This window comes from Spermophilus citellus (assembly GCF_964194105.1).
Source record: "Spermophilus citellus genome assembly, chromosome: 5".
NCBI classification, from domain to species: domain Eukaryota; kingdom Metazoa; phylum Chordata; class Mammalia; order Rodentia; family Sciuridae; genus Spermophilus; species Spermophilus citellus.
The window spans coordinates 154,381,225-154,402,807 of record NC_138186.1 but is presented as its reverse complement, the minus strand read 5'-3'; the positions used below and the strand labels follow the sequence as shown (position 1 = coordinate 154,402,807).

The following is a 21,583-nucleotide window of genomic DNA, read 5'->3' as shown; positions in this document are numbered from 1 at the left end:
AAGATTTCAAGCACACATATGAATGAAGTCTCAGGAAGAAAAGTACTTCAAGGAAAGAAATAATATTCTAGGAAATGATGACCATTTTCCAAATTCAGTTTTTAAGAAAGTATAAGCTCACCTAAAAAGCCTTTTAAAAATCACAACATAAATATAAGGAAAGTTAGATTGAGGCTTATTATAATCAAATTACGTAATAATAATAATGATAAGGAAACATGCTTAACAGCAATCAGATACAATAACCTATGTCAGAGGAACAAAGATAAGAATCATGGCAGATTTCTCATGACAGGCTATGCAAGTGAAAATATAATTGAGTAGTAGCTCTAAAATATTGAGACTATAAATCAGCTATCTAAACAGAATTCTATAGCAGGGAAACATTTGTAAACTAAGAGAAAATGGAAACATTTTCTAATAATAGAAACAGACAGAATTTGTTTCAGTACAAAATAAAGTACCCTGTAAGTAAAGTTAAAGAAAATTTGTCAGAGAGAAAGAAAACAATCCAGATGATAATATGGATCTCCACAAAGAAATGAAGAAGGTCAAAACAGTTATTATAGAAGGTATTTTTCTCATTTTTGACATCTTAAACAGATAAGCATTCAAGCAAAACTATTTAGAGTTTAATAATAAATAATAATTTAAAATAAGGAAGGGGAATAGAAAATTACACATAAACACACACACACACACACACACACACACACACACACACACTTGTCATTTAAAAATATATATGTGTATAATTCCTCAGAAAATTAAAACCAAGAAATGAGCCAAATAGTCCATGACTGGCATGGTCTCTAGGCTCTGCAGCAGGAAAATGGAATATGTAGATATGTAATTTTCAATTGTTTTCAGCAAAATAACAAGTTATTTCCATAGAGAAATAATAGTCCTTCCAATGAAATGTTCTGGAACAATTGGATACTGTAAGAAAAAAAAAACTCCCTCTTATCTCAACATATACAAAAACTAAGTTCAAATGACTATTATATTCAATAAAAGGGTGAAGATTCTAAAACTTCTAGAAAATTTTGTGACCTTGGAGTCACATACATAAACCATAGAAGAAGAATTTGACAGCTATACTTTGTCAAAATTAGAAAGACCTCATGTTCTTCCAGAGACATTAATATAAAATTAAAATTTCAGAAGCATACAGAGAGAAAATACTTGCTGTAGATACATGTAAGAAATAATTTTTGTTTAGAAATTCTAAACAACTTTTACAACTCCACAACAGTAAGAAAAATAACCCAATAACAAAATGAACATAAATGTTACAAGATATTTCACCAAAAAAAAGATATTAAAATGGCAAATAAGTACATAAAAGTATTCAACACTATTAGTCATTAGGAAAATGCAAATTAAAACCACAAAGAGATGCCACTATACACCCACTAGAACAGCTAAAAGTAAAAAAGACTGACAATACTATTTTGGTGAAGATGTGGAGGATTTAGAACTCTCATACATTGCTGATGGAACTGCAAAATTGTACAGACACTTTGGAAAACACTTAGGCAGTTTGTTATACAGTCACTTATAAAGTTAAACATTTATGACCCATAATCTCACATCTAGATATGTCCTTAAGAGAATTGAAAATATAAATCCACACAAGACTTGTACATTAATGTTCATAGGGGCATACTCAGAATAGTCAAACTGGAAACAACCTAAATGACCATCAACAGGTGAATGAATAAGCAAATCAGGCACATCCACACCACTAGAATACTACCCCATAATAAGGAGGAAACTAGAAATACCCCTAACAGTGTGAGTCTCCAAAGCATTTTTCCAATTGAAAAAAATCATGCACAAAGCATTGTATTCTTCATGACTCCCTCTACATGAAATTCTAGAACAGGCAAAAGTGTAATGACAGAGAGCAGATCAGCTGTTTCATCTTTCCAGGGACTTGGGAGGAAAGACTGCCAATCAGCACTAGAGAATGTTTTGCAGAGATGCAATGCTCCATCTCATGATCGTTGGGGTACTTATATCACTACATAAAGCTGGAAAAACTCAGCAAAGAATACACTTAAAAATGGTGAATATCAATAAAACTGATTTGAAAAGTACATATAAAGTCTTTAGTTCCTCTCCAATCACATTATATAAGTATCTGATGGAGGTTAAGCCAAGAAACTAAAGATTTTTAAAACCTTCCCAGTTTTATGATAGGTAGACAAGCAGCTATAATAGTGAACAACTTTAGGAGCAAGTCATCCTTTGGACTCCAATTCTGATAAATAGCAAGAGAGATTATTATGATATCTCCATTTATGATCAGGAAACCCTAGGAATTAGAGATGACCAAAGCCAACCCTACCACATGCTTAAATGCATCTTGATTAGTCTGAAAACTGTAACATGACTCTGTTTTCAGAGGGCAAATCGGTTTGACCATATTGGACAGCAGAAGACAGAAATACAGGGTATAATCAGAGCTGCAACTAGTGTTTAGTGTTACTATTATTTTTATTACTCTCAAAAATATCTGTACTTTAAAGCAAAAATCCTGAAGATAAATAAATTTCAAGAAACAAAAAATAGCTAAAATGAAGGAAGGACAGGCAGTGGAGTTAAAATTCATTTTTGTCTTCCTGTTCAAATATCCTGTAAGCAAGTCCTGCCTAGTACAAAACACTGATCTCAGCATCATAGGATAATGTCTCTGAAGTCTTATTCACCACACACAAAAAAATGTCATTTGCTAATAAATGAATGGAACTGGAGAACATCATGCTAAGTGAAATAAGCCAGACTCAGAAAGTCAAAAGTCGAATATTTTCTCTCATAATCCAAAATAAGGGTGCGGAGAGGGAGAGAGAGAGAGAAAAGAGGAAGGGAATTCCATCAAAACTGAAGAAAGTTCAGGGTATTGAGGGGGAGAAAGAAGGGAAGAACAGTGGAATGAATCTGACCTAACTTTCCTGTGTATGTATATGAATATACCACAGTGAATATCACCATTATATATATCCACAAGACACCAACTGAAAACAGAAAAGAAAAGAAAAAGGCAAGTAACAGAAAGATCAACAGAGTAGAGGGAAGGAAACCAGGAAAGAGGGGAGGGAAAGTACTGGAGACTGAATTATAGCAAATTATATTCTATGCTTTCATAATTATGTCAAAATGAATCCTGATGTTATGTATTTAAAAAATGATCCAAAGTCACCACCAATAAATTTGACTTGAAGGTTTGAGGTGAGGTCCAGGGTCTTATTTTCAAGCATCCCTGCTGATTGTCATGTGTGACCAGTAAGGGAAGTGACTGTCAAGGGGATAACAGAAAGGTATTAAGATAAATTCTCTTGTTGTTTCTGACTAGCCTCCAGGACAAAATGAACTCTTAAAATGACTTCCTTTTTAAATCCACTCAAATAAAGCAGTGCTTTCTAGATATGGAAGGCATCTAAAATCCTCTCCTTCAGCTTTTGTAAGACCCTTACATCGAAGCAGAGACTAAGGGAAGGGAGCCTTTCTGTCTTCAGGTGTCTATTGTCTGAAACATGGGAATAGGTATTGACATAAAGGTATTGACATAAATTACAAATTATACTGAAAACCAGTCTCTCCAATTATTGTAGAAATCCTGAGTATTTCTGTGTCTGAGATCTATGATCAAAATATCAGTCAATTTCCTACAAATAATGTTGATTCTGCAGGATACTCCAAACTAAATTACCTCTCCAATCCTAGTACATGTTTCACAGAGTCTTTTTCTGGAAGAGTAATCTTCCACAGAACATTCATTAATCTGCCTTTAAGCAGGAGTCTTTCAAGGAAAGAGCAAACTATTAAAGATTTGTGATCATTTTCCACCCTTGGTAGTAGAGAGGAGGTCAGGTTATATATCTGTAAGCCATGACGATTACACATCAGAAGATTTTCAAGGGTCTTTCTGGCCTCTTGATTATAATCCATATTTGAGGATGTCATGCTTCATTGAAATTCCACATTTACTTTAAAGCTCTTAACCTCTGCAATTTTGCCTAAAGGCTGAAAACTTTCAATTTTTCCTATAATGGAAAAATGAAATCTGAAGTAATTCATCTTTCATTTAAAAAATTTTATGGAAACATAATACCATGGAATATCATTTTGTATTTCAAGGGTATAGAGGTCACTTTTCCAAATTTGTGTTTAGGTTATGAAAGAAAAAGAATTTAAAAAAAAGATATAGTGAAAAGCAAGATTTTCAGTGGTTTTAAAATCAAACTATAGACTTCTTTCCAAATAAAGCAATTTCTCCATTCCAATTTTTTAAAATTTATGTCTAATGTGTTTGTTGTGTATTCAATTCCAAAGCATGCTGTTTGTATTTTCTTGGATCAAATTTTATATAAAAGGCAGGCTCTGGTATTTCTCTGCAGTAATAGATGATGGGATGCCGGTCTAGTAGGTGAGGAAATCAAAGAATGGGAGAGACAATAGACAAAATTTTTGAAATGGAAGAACCATATACTTATCATTTCATTGGCCAGGATATGCTAGAGAGAGAGAAAGGATGAAACAGAAAGTTATTAACTTCATTGTTTTCATTGAATGTTTATTTTGGATAGTAGAGAAATTAGATGTAGTCATAATCCAACAAAAGTGATTAACAAATATATAAATAAACATTCTATACCTAATATAATTTGGCTAATCAGAGATCCCTAACAAGTTAGAATATAAATTCATTGTACGGTCTTCCCAAGAGAAACCCAGGGCAGAGGTGCAGGGTGCCAACACTATGCACAGAACTAAAGCCAAGGGGTTCTTTCTTATCCTCAGGAGCATGTCTTTAGAGGTCTGACAGCCCCACAAGGAACCTACTAATGAAGCTCAGCTATGATTTCCCAGGCAAGCAAGCATTTTGTGACTAGGAAATACAACTTAAAAGGTAGGCGCATATAAGTTCCAATTTTAGAGATAAATTCTAGAATCAGAAGCTGATTGAAGAGCATCAAACCTTACCAAACTAAGTGATATATAAAAGGGAAATTGGTGATCATACATGAGGCCACCTGCTCTATTATTCTCCAAGCTTTCTGACATAATCAATGGATAGTTACAATGCCAAGCACATTCTAGGTACAATGAGGAAGTGAATAACTACAGAAGCTCTTTATCTTCCCATTGGGTTATGTCCTGATAAACTCATTATAAGTTGAAAACATTGTTCAGTTATAAATGAGTTTAATATGCCTGTGTTAGCTTTCAGTCATCATAAAGAAATACCTCAATTAATCAACTTATAAAGAGAAAAGAGTTAGTCTGAGTCTCAGTTTTGGAGGTTCTAGTTGGTCTAATTGATTTTTTTTTAAAGAGAGAGTGAGAGAGGGGAAAGAGAGAGAGAGAGAGAGAGAGAGAGAGAGAGAGAGAGAGAATTTTTTTTAATATTTATTTTTTAGTTCTCGGCGGACACGACATCTTTGTTGGCATGTGGTGCTGAGGATCGAACCCGGGCCGCACGCATGCCAGTCGAGCACGCTACCGCTTGAGCCACATCCCCAGCCCTAATTGATTTGTGCCTATGGCAAGGCAGTACATCATGGTGGGAGCAGAGAGCTTGTCATAGCAAAACCACTCACCTCACCAGGAAGCAAAAGGCAATGAGGAAGATTTCAGAGTTGCACAGTCCTCTTAGGGACCATACCTGCCATGACCTAAAGACCACCCACAGGCCCTACTTCTCAAAGGTTCCACCAACTCCTGATAGTACTGCCCTTGGGACCAATCCTTTAATACATGAACATTTGGGGGAACATTTAAGATCCAAACTATAGTAATACCTAACCTACTCAATGTCAAAGTTCAGCAACAATGTGCCTTGTAGAACCTCAGTTGTTTGCTTTCGTGATTTCATGACTGTCTGGGAGCTGTGGCTCTGCATTATGAAAGAAAACTGGATTGCACATTATTTGCCCAAGAAAAGATCAAAATTCAAAATTCAAATTATAGTTGCCACTGATTGTGTATCACTTTCACAGAACTGTGATTTTGAAAAATCCTAACCATAGTTAAGTTGGGAAACATCTTTATATGAAACCTGCTTCCAAATTTTGAGGAGGTTGCAATTCACTACTTAATAACCTATGTGGTGATATGGTGTCATAGTAAGTTTTAGTCTTATCTCTACCACTTATTAAATTTAAGAATTATGGGTAATAGTTTAACTTTTCTACCTTTTAAACTAACCTTTTAGGGTTTTTAGGAATGCAGATTTCATAGATTAAAAGCCTGGTACATACCAAATCCTTAACAAATAGGAGCTATTATTATGTGTTCATGCACATAAATTATTTTTTTTACTTTCTTCAAGTAAAAGAATATAAGAATTAGAATGGATCTATCGGTTCCCCGTTAGAATTGTAATAATTATAATTTAGAATTTCAGAGAACTACCATTCATTTATTCCAAATTGGCTTCTACATAAGTGCAGTTCCATAGATAAAGGATGGTGTACAAAAAGAAAGCTATTGTGGAGTCTCAGGTTAAGATAGAAAAAAAAAAGCTTTTAAAAGATTAAATTAAATGTCACCTTTATGAAATCATCATCTAAAATATTTAATACCAGAAGAGAAATAAAATGGATTCAAAAAAATAGAAAATAATTGGAAATGGAAAATAAATTTCTCATGGGATATAGATACTTCAGTTAACTTTCTTTCCCCCCCAAAAAGTGAATCTAAACAATGAAATAAATCTCTGGAAGGAAGAGCACATTGAAAGGAAACTAATGTTAATGCCAATGTCTCTTAACAAAACATTAGCAGTTTGACATGCAATAAAACTTACTAATTAGCAGCACAGATTCTGAAGTCTCAGTGCTGAGGTTCAAATCCCAACTCTGGCTCTGCAGCACTCTGACAAGTTTCTTAACTTCTTCATACATCAAAATGAGAATGGTACTAGTACCTATTTCATCACATGTTTGTGTCGATTTTGTGAGTTATTATACACTAAATGTTTAGCATAGTGCCTGTCATACAGGGAGTCCTAAACAGATGTCTGCAGCAGCTGTATCGCTATATCATTATAGCTAATATCATAAATATTCATTAAATAGAGAATGTTTCATCATATCTGAGACCTTCCTTTGTTAAAATTCTGTTTTTCTACCATTGTTGTTTACTAGTCTACTAGGAATAGTCCCCAATTTACAATGGCTCAACCAACTTTTGATTTTATGATGGTAAAAAAGCAACACATTCAGTAGTATTTTTATCTCTTCTCAGGCTGGCTTTGTGTGGGACAATAACTCTCTTGTGATGCTGGGCGTTGGCATGAGCCCAGCTCCCAGTCAGCAGCAGGGTACCAAAGGTAAACTACCAACCCTAATCTATAGCACTCTGTCCTGCTATAGCGTTTGGAAGATTAGATACATTCAATGCATTTTCAACTTGTGTGGTTTTTATTAACCTAATATTGGATTTATTGAGAATTTGGGAGTCTGAGGCAGGAGGATTACAAGTTCAAGGCCAGCTTCAGAAACTTAGTGAGGTCCTAAGCAGCTTAATCAGACCATGTCTCAAAAAATAGAAAAGTATTAGGGATGTGACTTAATTTTAAAGCATTCCTAGGATAAATTTCATATAGATAAATAGATAGATGTTAGAGATAGATAGATAGAGATAGATAGATAGATAGATAGATAGATAGAGATAGAGATACACATATATATTGCAATCTACACCAGAACTTACTGCTAATCTTCACCTGTATGAACAGAGTTCCATCACCACCTACACATTACCCTCTGTGAATCTGGCAGCAACCAGAACCATATTATGCACTACAAAGGAAAACAAAGGGCTCCTAACCTTAAGGGGGTTCATCTCTTGGTAGGAGAATCCCTTTTAAATGTGAGAGGGATATTTGACAATATTACTCAGGTAGCTGGAGGTTGCAGCTTGGAGTTAAAATGGAATAATGCAGGACATATCAACTGAAACAAGGGAACCAAGTCCACTGGCATGAGTGACAGAGCAGCATTTAGGATAATCTCCCCCACAAAAAGAGCTAATCAATCACCTGAAAGGAAGGTTAATTCTAAACTCCCTGTCAACTCACGTCTGGATCTTAGAGAAGGGAGAGAGAACTGATATAAAAAAATTTAAAAAGGTGTTCTCTTCAAAGTCCTCTAAGATATGGGGGGGGGGGGGAGATCCAGCACACTTTGATAGATTCTCATGGAAAATGGCCTAGAAAGATAGACACTTGCCCTCACTGTGGTAGAGTGTGGTATGGCTTTGACACATCAAGGAATCTAGACATCGATGGCAGTAACCATGGGTACAGGGAACAGTGTTCTCGAAAGCTCACATGTTCACTATGACAATAGTTCCTTGGGACTTGTTGGTAGATTCTAGCAGAGGTGAGACAGGCAAGAAGAGGAGCAGAAGTAGGCATCCCATGTGACTTACCTCTTCAATGAGCAAGCGCATGTGAGAATCTCAAAAATACTAGCATAAACCCAAGAGCCTTATAATGCCAGGTAAACAGGAGTCAGAGGGGCTTAAGGGTACATTATTATCCTTGCCAAGTTTTAAAACAATAATGATGAATTCTTCATACTCCAGTTACTCACTGCAGAATTTTGTATAATTATCTTTCACAATTAAGCATTATTTATAACCCAAAGTTTATATATTTGTCACATCTCTTTAAGACCTCTACAATTAAGGTAATAGCCTCTGAGGGTATAAAAGAGAATAAATTCAACAAAAGAGGCTATTGTTTTAAAAATTATAAACAGAAAATTTTTTTAAAATAAGCACATTTCATAAAAGCAGTCATTTTACAAAAGCAATGGAAAGGACTGAATATCTGTGCACCATCTGTCCTAGCGCATATATTAAGAACACTATTCTGAGTAACACTTCAACAATGCTGCTTACATTCTTTTCACTCCTAAAAGAAGTATTATTCCTTCTTTATGTACTTCTTCTTAAAGAACCTGTTTTCTTATTACCATTTGCAGGGGCTTCACACAATTGCTTCATGTAGAAGAAGCCAAATTGAATCTTAGTGCTAGTGTGCCAATCTTATTCAATTTCAACATTTTCTTAACCTTGAATTCTAGTTTGACCTTGCCTCAACACTTCTTCATTCTTGGAGAGTATCTCCTTGATTCTTTGTTCCTGTGTTTGTATTTGTACCCTACCTTCTTCTCAAAAGCCTCTGAAATGTCACATGCCTCTAATCCCAGATGGTGGTAAGTTTGGTCTTACTACCATCATAGTCATTACCACAAGCTCAGGACAGAATAGGAAACTCCATAGAGAACGTGCTCACAACTCCTACCCAGCTTCCAAGAGAAGTTGGTGGTAGCTGAGGTTCTTCAGGAGGTGCAACATGATTGTATTCTAGCCAGTAGAGGAGATAAGAGGGGGCACTGAGATCAGGCAGATGACTGTGGAAGTGTTGAGGATCAGTGGAGCCTTTCATTCAGGTGGAGTCAGTGGGTTCCTTGAAAAACTTGAGTATTCTTTTATGTAATATTAGAAGATGGCAAAATAAACAAGATACCTGATAGGTCAAAAACACTGTGAAAAATATAATGATACTGAAAACCTATCTCTACATAAGACATATAATCTAGCAAGAGAACAGAGACTTAGTAACCTACCATGCAATTCCAGACATCACATGCCAAAAAGTCACAATTAGCTACTCCATAAGTGTGACGGATATTATATTATCAAGTTCCAAAGTTCAGCTTCATGTCTTTACTTAGTTAAATTTCAAATCTTAATATGCGTTTTATATTTTCACTGCTGCTCTCCTCCCACCAGTATCCCAGTAAGATGCCTATGCTTAGAAAGAATGAAGACATAAGCCATTGGTTGGGAAGTAGAGAAAGTAAATGAAAAAGAAGGATTCCACAGGATGAGATAATTCCAGCAAACAACTTCCCATCTTTTTTCTTAAAGAATCTCATCAGCTTGTTATTGATATGCTGCTCTTGTCTCTCAGGAAGACAGATGCCAGTAGTCCTACTCTCAATGAGACCCCCAAAAGATGCTCAGGTTAGCCCTGCACACCTTACCCGTTTTGGAGTCAGAAATTGCAATAGAAAGCAATCATACCTGTGCCAAAGTGTGTGTGTGTGTGTGTGTGTGTGTGTGTGTATTGTGTGTGTGTGTGTGTGTGTGTGTGAAAGAGAGAGAGAGGGAGGGAGGGGGAGAGAGGAGAGAGAGAGAGAGAGAGAGAGAGAGAGAGAGAGAGAGAGAGAGAGACTTACCTCCCAATAAGTGAGAACTCGCCCACAACACCGAGGCGCCGCATGGCACTTAGGAGTCCTCGAACAGTCATGCCCTCGCAGAAGCACACCACCACTCTGGCCTTGGGAAGCCGCTCTCGGAGCTTGCGCAAGAGTCGGTCAAAGCTCTTCTCGCCAGCATTGCTGTAGATTTTGTCTGAATGGGCGATGCAGAGGCCTTCCTGGGCAGCCAACTCTTTGAAAGCATCCATTCCACTCTCCCCGTAATTCCCTGTCCAAAAACAATCAGCAGATAGATGTTCAAGACTACCATGGCAGAAACAGCACTTCTAAACTACAATAAGGACTCCTTAGTTGCTGGGAAGGAAGAAAGTAGACTTGCTAATTGAATTCAAATATGACTGGAACTGAAGGAAGATCTGGGCCGATCAAAAGGAGTAATCAGCTGTGGCCAATCAACTCTATGAATGTGATGAGAAATGACCTGAGCTAGGCATCCACGAGGAAACAAGTTTTGTAAAATAAAGGACTGCTGCTCTATTTTACAGTCATGATGAATTGTTTGTCCCAGACTTAACTGTGTGGGAGACAGCAGCACAGTGGGGTAGGGAGGTCAACTGGCTTCAGCTGGCCGCCAGGTTAAGCGGTAGACACTCAGCCTTTCCATGAACAGTGAGCTCTCAAAGCAGATGGAACACCTGGCATGGCCAGAGGTAAGCAGACAAGAAACAGTTGCTGGGTTTAGTCAACATCCACCACCCTCTGCTGAAATGATGGAAGGGTGGGAGACTTTTATGTTATATCATTCTCATAATAAAATGTACTTTAATCAGTGAAGTAAGATAAATATCACACTTCACCATTTCTCCCTTCCTCTATGTCACTGATGATATAACCTTCACCTTAGGGGCTTCTATAGCCCTTCCACTCTTCTAGGTTTGGGGACACCGATACCTTTGTGGATGATGTACTTAATAACATATCTTCACAGTCCCTCATTGATATTTTCTGTAACTCGCATGGCCACACTTCTGACCTTGTTATGACAGATGTCTATAATATCTCTAAATGTGGATATCAAACATCCCAGTCTCTGTTTATGTCCTCTTATCATTCAAGCTCATATATTCCACTACACCTACCACAGCAATTTTTTCAACCTCATAAAAACTTGAAATCCATGAGCCTATTTTTTTCCTTCCATGCCCTCTCTTAGGCTGGCTTCAACCTTGCAGGCTTTCTTCATCATCACTTCCTTTCAAATTCTTAGCTCTGTTGATTTTCCTGATGAAACCCTAAGGCTAATGGACCCCAGCCAGCCACCTGTCTACAGCTGTACCTGATCACTTAAACACAGATGGAATAAGCTCACAACCTATTAGCTGGTTTTATTTAAAATCACTGAGGACACATTCAAAAGTGGTTCTCCATAGTACAGGAAAATTATACAACACCACCCCTAAAAAATGTTCTTAGTTTCTAATATGACAATTTTGTCCTTACTCTCCTCTATTTAAATCTTTACACTAGGGCTGGGGATGTGGCTCAGTGGTAGAGTGCTCGCCTGGCACGTGCAAGGCCTTGGGTTTGATCCTCAGCACCACATACAATAAATAAAATAAAAGTATTGTGTCCAACTACAACTAAAAAATAAATATTTTTTAAAAATCTTTAAACTATAGTAGGGTCCATTGCCATCCCACCTCAGCTGCGATCCTCATTTCATATTCCAATAAGAACACAGAAACAGTGAGACAAAAATTAATCCAGCCATCTCCTGCACCATCTATGCACTTTTCTTCTTACATTCTCCAGCATTCATCATGGTATACATTTGAAGTGCTTGAGAATAAGAGTTAACCCATACTCAAAGACACTCACTCCCATCACTTTTCATCTATTCAAGGGTTTTCTCATGCAATTGTTCCCTCTCTCTTGGATAATCACTTTCTTCCACCTACTAGTGTCAATTTAAAAAAAAAAAAAATCCCTGGAGTCGATGTTCCACTTGCATTAGTACTTACTCTGCTGCCATATTTGCCTAGGCCAGTGTATCTACTTCTGTATCTCCCATTCTCTCATTTTCTGTATTTTCTTAACTGAGGTATAATTGACATACAAAATTTTACATGCATTTGATGTATAATCTTAAGAGTTTAGACATATGTATAACAATCATCCCAGAATCTTCTCTTGTCAAAATCTGTTGCCAGGGCCACTGAAAAGCTTCCTGTTGTCATCTCTCCTGATTTGTTCTGTCTACACTGTCCTCAACCACTCAGGTGCATTCAGGATCACCCCCTCTTGAAACAATTTATTCTCTTGGTTAAAGAGACCAGTGTTCCCCTGGTTTCCTCACCACTCACTGACCACTTTTGAGTGTATTTGCTTGATTTTCCTCATCTACTCAACCTTGTCATGCAAGGATCCATCCTGGGAAAACTTCTCTCTTCTTCTGTACTCTCATCCCAGGTACTCCCAGTCAGTCAAGTCCACTGTTGAGTCCCGTGTATATAGAACTTCAGACTAAATTGTCCTCCAGAGCAAAACTAGACTGTTCATTTGCCAGCCTCTTATAGCCATTCATGGACATTTCAAACAACATATCTGAATAAATTCTTCATTCTCCACCTTGCAAATATGCTCCTTTGAGACAGATCCTATTAGTAAGAGTGTCTTTGCCCACAAAATTACTAGATAATAAAATGTAGAGCTATTTTAATTTCTGTGTTTTTCTCATATCCAAGATCCTATCTCTGAAACACTCCTAATTCATTCTCTTTTATCTTCTTCAACCTCTGCCTCTTTAAACCATGTCTTAGTATGTTCTCTAAAAACAGAACCTGAGATGAAGATTGTTATTCAAGTAATTTATTGGGAGAAGAGCATCAAGAGAAGCAGGGAAGCACACGAGGGAAGAGCTAAGTAGGAAGATTTTCTCAGATGAACATTAGCTTCTAACTGGTCCCAGAAGGAAGTGCAAGAGCACATTAAACCATAGAGTTACTCCCACTTTGAGCAAGGGAGCTATGTTGGGTGATGGTCCCTGACTAAACTTCACCCAGGAGGAGGAGAAATACAGCTCCCGGGAAGCAAGTAGCTAGTATTGACAGAAGCATACTCAAATAGTAGTTGAGAGGTTAGTGTACCAGGCAGACAAAGGCAATCTGAGCAGGCCATTCTTACCTAGGCAATGGCCTCAGCCTCCCCAATTAGACTCTTTGCTTACATTCTTGTCCCCAATGATTCATTTCATGCCTAGCAACCTGAGTGTTCTGTTAAGGTGTGAACCAGATTATGTTGCTCCATTACAGAGAGCTTCAATTGCTTCCAAAGTGCTTGGAATGAAAATTAAAATTCCTTCCCTGGGACTACCAGGCTAAACATGGGCTGAGGCTTCTGACCTCTCCAACTTCATCTTTTTCTCATTGTAGAAATCACTTATTAGACATATTTCAACATCCCCTCCTTCACCTTCTTTAGTCTCATGGATGTCGATCTCTTCATAGAATACCCCAACCTCATTCATGTTTTTGCTTATTTTTTATTCCTCTGAGAGGTTAAACTCCATGATAACACCTCTTTATAAGTTGTTGTTCAATGATATATCTTTAGTAGTTAGGATAGTTCTAGATATTTAAATTTACAATAAGAGTGTTAATTATAACTGACCAGTAGAGAAATAGACAAAGGTATAAATGAGCAATTTAAACTCAACAATAAGTGAATAACAAGCACATAAAAAAATCTTCAAATCTCATTAATTAACAAGAAAGTGAAATTAAAATAAAACATTGGTTTTTGTCACTTCTCAAAATACTAGAATTTCAAAGAAGTTACATCCAGTGTTGTCAAGGCAAAAACATTCACTGTTGGTTTATGTGGTTCAAACATTTGTTGGAAAACTTGATAGGAGTTTTCAAAAATTTTAAGGTAAATATCAGGTAAATACAGCAATTATCTAGAATATATTTTATATTTTCTAAAAAGGACCTGGGACTTAAATTTAACATCTATAAAATTTTCATGAGCGTCATAATGAAACCCGATAAGATTTTCTTGTATCTTTGAAAATAAACCCTTCTTGTTTCCTTGCTAATAAGATTGAATGATCAAACTGGGATATTTCTCTCTTCACCTAGCCACCTTCAGTGGCCTAATATCTTCCATTGGAACCCAAGGAGAAGCTTCAACATATCACAAAACCCTCAGCTCTCTGGTCTGTGGAAACATGCCACAGCTCAGAGAAGAGCAGTGACTGATTATAAGGGAGAGAATTGCAGCTGGCTCATTCATCTGCAGAAGAGGGCATAAGGAAGGAAGTCAGATGCCACTTCTCACAGTAAATGCTGGTTCAGTAATCCAGAGGTAAATAGACTTTACCAGCAGACTCTCTTAACAAAGCTCACTGTCAGAAAAGGAGAATAATTTTATAACTATGGTGCCAATCCTTGTGCTTCAATCATACACATAAAAAAATTATTTTACTTCTTTATCAAAACACATGCAGACTAAATGAGCAAGAGTGCTCTTTGCATGAAAATAAGCAAATTCTCATGTTTTAAATCTAGTAAAGTTTAGAGAAATACTCAGTCCAACACCTCAGCTTACAGACAAGGAAGTCCACCACAAATAAGTGAAATGGCTCACCGAAGAGGACATGGAAATAGATGATGCTAGAAGTGGAAGAGTTTCTCTTTGCCCTAACCCCTAGGTTCCTGAATATTTCTCTTAATAGCAAAAAAATCAATTAATATATGTGTTCTCATAATCTAAAATAATGTCTGGGTATGTGAATTTATTCCATGAAATTCTTCTTCCAATTTCTGTATTCATATGTATTTGTTTGGACAGTAATTCTTAATTATACAAATTGATAGCTGAGAATTTTGCATTGAACCACATTTAAACTGCCCATTCCTCTCATGATACTTAAAAATCCCCAAACATGCATATAAACTTCCATGAGAAGAACCCTAACGTATGTAAAACAGCAATAACTTGTTCTTTTACTTTATACTTTAAAAATTGCATAAAGAACTAAAAAAAACAACACCAAAAAAACCCCAAAAATCCAATTAATAAATGGGCTAAGGAACTGAGGAGACATTTCATGGAAGAAGAAATATATGAAATTCATATAAAAAAAGTTCAACATCTCTAGCAATTGGAGAAACAAAAATCAAAACTGCAATAAGACTTCATCTTACTGTAGTCATAAAGGCAATTATCAAGAATACAAGCAACAATAAATGTTGGTGAGGACATGGGGAAAAAGGCACACTCATACATCGAAGGTGGTACTGCAAATAGGCGCGAACATTATGGAAAGTCATATGGAGAGTCCTCAGAAAACTTGAAATGAAACCACCATTCGACCCAGCTATCCTGCTCCTTGGTTTATACCCAAAGGACTGAAAATCAACATACTACAGTAACACAGCCACATCAATGTTTATAGCAACTCAATTTACAATAGCTAAACTATGGAACCAACCTAGATCCCCTTCAGTGGATGAATGGATAAAGAAACTGTGGTATATATACACAATGGAATATTAGTAGACCTTAACGAGGAATGAAATTATGACATTTGCCATAAATAAATGGAGTTAGAGAATATCATGCTAAGCAAAATAAGCCCATTTGATAAAAACAAAGGTCAAATGTTTTCTCAGATATTCGGATGCTAATTTACAATGAGGGGACAGCTAGAGAAGAATAGAAGTACTTTGAATTAGTCAGAGGGGAGTGAATGGAGGGGAGGGGGAATGGGGGTAGAAAGAATAGTAGAATGAATCCGACATTATTATCCTACACACATATATGATTACACAACCTGTGTGATTCTATATCATTTACACTGGAAGAGTAAGAAGTTATGCTCCTTATATGTATGATCTGTCAAAAGCATTCAATTGTCATAAATAATTAATTAGAACAAATAAAAATTTAAAATTGCATCCTTAAACATTATCTCATTTGACTTAAGACACCCAATTGTATCCATTATAATGATAACAACACTAGCTACAAAGAGCTGAGAAAATGGGAAGAAAATCACCTCCCCATGCATTTTAATTTTGTTACTTCTACTTACAAACAAAGAGTTCATGTTGTGACAAGGACAGGTACAAATATATAGAACAGAGGTTAGGGATTTTAACCCATACCTGGCATAAAGAAAGTAATGCTTGTTCTGAGTCTTAAAATACAATAATATTTTCCTTATTAGACAGAAAACTTGGGGACTTGTACCCTGGCTGCCTGCCAGGTCACCAACAATGTCAGTCTAAAGACACTACACTAAGCCTGGAGCCCACCCTTTGCTCCCCTCCCCCTTCCATCCTGCCCCACAGACTCCTCTTGCTTCTCCAGGTATTGAACAATTTATTTAGATACTTCTCTGGATCTAGCATCTGCAGACATGAAAAAAAGTTGTGAATAGTTAGAAAATTGATTTGTATTAAGACACATAGAAATGGGTCACGTCATCGTAACCACTCAGGGCTGGTAGAGAGCTGCACGTTTTCGTCCTATTAGAAAATATTACATTGAACTCTTCAGTTCAAAAAAAAAAAATACCTGTGCTCTGCATTTTAAGAGTTGCCAAGAAAAACCACACATTAGCTTTTCCTTCGATTCAATGAGTATTTACTTTGTGTCTGGTATTGGCTAAATACAAAAGTACCTAAACATTTCATGTGTTCATCACAACAACTCCACATCAAAGTTCATAATCCCTTTTACCAATGAGATCATGGAAGCTCAAAGAAGTTAAGTAATTTACTCAAGATGACACAGTGGTGCATCTACGATTTAACATCTAACTCAGGTGTTCTATCATTTTATGCGGCCTCATATGTGAACCTATAATATAGCTATGAAGATACCACCTAAGCACACAGAATGTAGCAACAACTGAGTTGCGCAGGCTGTCTGAGAAATAAAAAAAAAAAAAACTATAACATTAGATTTGGGGATGAAAGAACAAAGATAATCAGAGAAGGCCTCATAGGAAACGTTAAGAATGAAGGCTGGGCCTTTAAAGAGACCATTAAGGGACAGACATTCAGGGTGAATGGGAGTGAATGTGAATCCACAAAAGTTATTTTTAGAGGCAGTGAGAAGTTCCACTAGAGCAGAAGGTTCATGGTTTATAGAATGACACTTTGTGTAAGAATTTCGAGAGAGGCATCTGGCAGACCATTCCAAGACAGCAACACAGCAATGTGCTATATGTTGCTGAGACGTAACAGATTATATAACAGACTTTATTCCTGTTACAATATTGCCTAAAACCTAGAGAGTAAAAGAGAAAGGAAAGAGTGGCATCTGACAACACCCATCATCTAAGAAAATTAATATGTTGACAAACCTTAATTTCTATCTTAGTTATGCAACAAAAAAGGTTTACTGAGAATAAATCAAGATATGCTATAAAACTAAGCATCTAAATGGAACTGATAGGGATATTTATGAGAGCAAACATAAGATTTGCAAAGAAATTCCTATTATTTGGATAATAACAAATCTTGTAAGATAGTGGAAATTGAAAATATTGACAGGGGCATGAAAGCCCCTGCAAACAGATGTAATAATTAGAACTGTCTCAAGAAAGAAAAAAACAATAGCTATGACTCTGGATTTTCTAAGACAGATATGGTTTTGAAGCAGTCAGATATGACAATATTCCACTGATCAACATAAATTCATTCATAACAGATTGATTTATAGTGATTTGATATCTAACTTTTATTGATCAAGCAAGCCATGCATAAAAGTGTGCTGGATTTCAAAATCACCTTCATGAACAGCCATCATCACAGAAAGTAGGAAAGAAAGCTAGGCTCTCTATTGATTTTTTCGTACTCTCAAAATATTGAGGATGTATTTAAAAAACAATCTGAGCTCCAAGGGATGGTTAAAGTTACATATCAATGATCATGTGGAAAATAGTCCAAATGTTCTTTGTTGAATTTTCATAACGTTTCTCTGTCAAATAATTAAGTATTTGTTTAACACGGCTTATTTTAAGTATCAGTTAAATGAGAAGAATCACTGATGAAGGAGGATATTTAGATATTTCTTCATGTTGGAAGAACCACTAGTCTTAAGCCCTCAACACTCTTAGCCCGTGCCTTATTTCATGTAGTCTCATGATCTTAAGACTCCCTCCCTTGTCCAGACTAGGTCAGAGACCAGTCCCTGTCACTAACTTCTCCTGGGAAACATTGGACAAATAAGTTAATACCTCATTTTTAAAAGAGTTTTGAGAAGGAAACTGATTTCAGAGCATATTCTAGAAACCTACTCTTCAACATCCATCACTATCAGAAATTCTTCCTTTTGACCTATGTTTCCTACGATAAAGTATACATTCTTCTTCATTCTTGGTGGAAACAGAAATGAGATGGTCTAAATTGTTTTCTTTTTGTGGTGAAAGATCCTTTCTCTCCTGCTGGCAGAGAAATCACTCCCATTACTTTTCTGATAACCGTTTGACTTGTTTAATTCTCCCACTTACTACCTAGAAAATGTTATGTCTCTCCTGCCTCCATCCAAACACCTGCTGAGTGTTCTAACTCAGTCAGCCCTGTGGGTCTGGACAGTCAGGTGAGTGAGTCATCATCCTCCTCAGGGCGACCAGGTGGTAGCATATAAGAAAATTTATGTGCAAGGTCAGTGTAGGAACTGCTGCACACAGGGAAGTCACCGAGAACAAAGGAGAATCAATTTCACTGGCAATATCTGGGTCTCAACTCTAATTGTTCTGATTTGGAAGGATGCAGGTACTGCCAGGAGCAGCAGCTTCACCACGGTGGTTGTTCTCTCTATGCAGTGACATTGAGGTCAAGCTACCTTTGTCTTTGTCTTTGTGTCTCCGAGTCTTCCTGAAACCAGGAACCACGGCATGTCCATCTCTAAGATTAAAGCTGGCAGCACTGATAACACTGATGAAGACCCACACGGCAGCGCAGGGTGGAGGGCGATACTGGCATCATACATCTCCACCAAGGCATCTCTGGAGACCCCCTCTGCACCCTGTTTGTGGCAACACTAAACTTGCAGACCAAAGAAGACAAGTTAAAGAAAGTCTTTTCCCACTATGGTCACATAGGGTGTCTCTAGCTGGTGAAGGACTGGGACACATGCTTCTCCAGGGGCTGCACCTCCACAGAGTACTAAAGAGGAGTATGTGTTGCTGAAAAGGCTACCAGGATGCAGATGGCCTGTGATCCACCCGCAGCAGATATTTGTGCACCATAAGCTAGAACTGACTCTCAGAGGGTGGATCCCTTGGCCACCAGGAGGAGGACTGGGCCAGAAAAAGGAATCTGGGCAGCTGAGACTGGGACACAGTATCAGCTTTGGCCACAACCTATTAATTTTCCCGTTGTTAAAAACAACCTCTATAGAGAGGGGAAAGGATAAAGGAGGGAGCCATCCTAATCCTGAGGGAGACACTAGGACTACAGGACAAGGGACTGAAACCACCACAGAGGTTGGGAGAAAAGATGGCAAGAAAGAGTGCCAGGCGGAGATGGCCTGAAAATGACTGGGAAAGAGAGCCCACCTTAGAGAGGTCAAGGGGAGGGAGAGGGATAGAAGCAAGTAGAGGCCCAACAATAGCAGACCCCCAGAGGAAGGCACAGCTGAGTAAAGGACTAGAAGGGTAACTATCTTTTTAAGCAGTTTATGTCCAGGGATTGAATAAAATACTGATAATGGTGGCAGGGGCAGAGAAGAAAACACACCTGGAGGCAGATCAACCTATTTGAATTCTGGATTCTGGGTTAGAACCTGGATAACCTTGAAGAACTTTCTTCTGGAAGCCTTGTTTGCCCCTGTGTTAGACGGAGGACATAATGTACATCTCAAAGAGCTCCTGTGATTACTAAATCATATATGATAATGAAGGTAAATTTCCCAGAATGTAGCAAATGCTGGAACTACTCCCTATAGTTGTAGAATTTAAAATTGGACATAAGGCTTTAGCGTTGACCCAAGAACCTTAGATTTCTTTATCCTCATGCTCCTATTTATAAAACCCTACTTGGTAATTGCTTCTGTGACTGCACTGCTTCCCTTTCCACTCATGGTCACCTGGAGTCAGGCTGTCCCTCGATATTTTTCCTGCCACACTTGCACAAAGCAAGTCTTTCTCTTTTTATTTTTTGGGGTTGTTTTGTTTGTTTTGCACTCCAAGTCTGTTTCTCTATATTGTCTGTCACTCAGTGTTCTTTAAGTTATGCCACACATGCCTCAGTGGATCCCTGTTAGAGCTTCTTTAGGCAATGACCCAGTTTGTTGATTCTCTAACTTGAATTCTTTAGGAAATGGAGAAAGAAATTGAAATAAAGGCTGTAAGTGATATAAAAGTGCCAGGAGATCATCATTCTTGGAAAAAAAAAAAACATTTTCCATTACAGTTTCCATATGCAAGAAATAGGTTCAGAGGCAGACTCTACCACACCTGTACTCTCCATACCTCTGTAATACTGATAAACAATTAAAAGTTGGAAGGATATATCAAGCAACAGTTCAGAAAACGGCACCCAAACACACACACACACACACACACACACACACACACAAACACACACACACACACACACCCTCTCTCTTTCTCTTTCTCTCTAAAGCTATATGTTTTCTAATGACAATTTCCAGTTTAGACAATAGTGTAGTATAAACTGTTCCCTCATTTTGGTGAAAAACATGTAATATCAATAAGTTCTTGCTGTAGATTATTAAAATTATGTTAATTATATGCTTATTCTTTGACTCAGAAAATAATTTTTTTTATCCAACAAGTTTAAATTATAAAGATCCTTGCACAGCATATAATTAGAAGTAATAGTAATCAAAAGCAAAAACAACTTTTGTCCAACAATACAGATTGTTCCAAATATCATCATGTATTTATAAAAGGAATGTATTTGATACATATTGAAGGATGATACAGAATTCACTCAATGTCATGGAACATTATTTATCCTATATTATTAAGCATAAAAATAGTTAAAATCTTATGCAAAATATACAGCCATTTTTAAAAGAAAATATATGTTTATATATTTACATATTATAAAAATTTGAAGAATATGCATAAAATATTGTGTTTCCTTAGATGGTAGAATTAATGAAATTATATTTCTATATTTTTACTTTGTTCTCTAATTTATCTACAATAATCATATATTATGTTGCTAATAAAAATAAGTTTGAAATAAAAATGCATATGGGTGGAAACTAAAGATGCTAAGCATAGCTATTACAGGCCACTTTGAGAAATTTTCTAGAAAGGAAATGAACCCCTTATAATGCCTATATAAAAA

General features: G+C 36.9%; 1 protein-coding gene across 3 annotated transcripts in view; it reads right to left on the bottom strand.

Annotated features, from left to right (window-relative positions):
* GRM1 (glutamate metabotropic receptor 1) overlaps positions 1–21,583 on the bottom strand; it is a gene marked incomplete at both ends in the record, with an annotated part of 392,517 nt that overhangs the window by 267,982 nt on the left and 102,952 nt on the right. For all 3 annotated transcript variants that reach the window (XM_081295885.1, XM_081295886.1, XM_081295887.1), the window contains one exon: positions 10,263–10,512. In XM_081295885.1, coding sequence (XP_081152011.1) covers positions 10,263–10,512 — 250 coding nt within the window. The remainder of the gene's footprint in view (positions 1–10,262; positions 10,513–21,583) is intronic.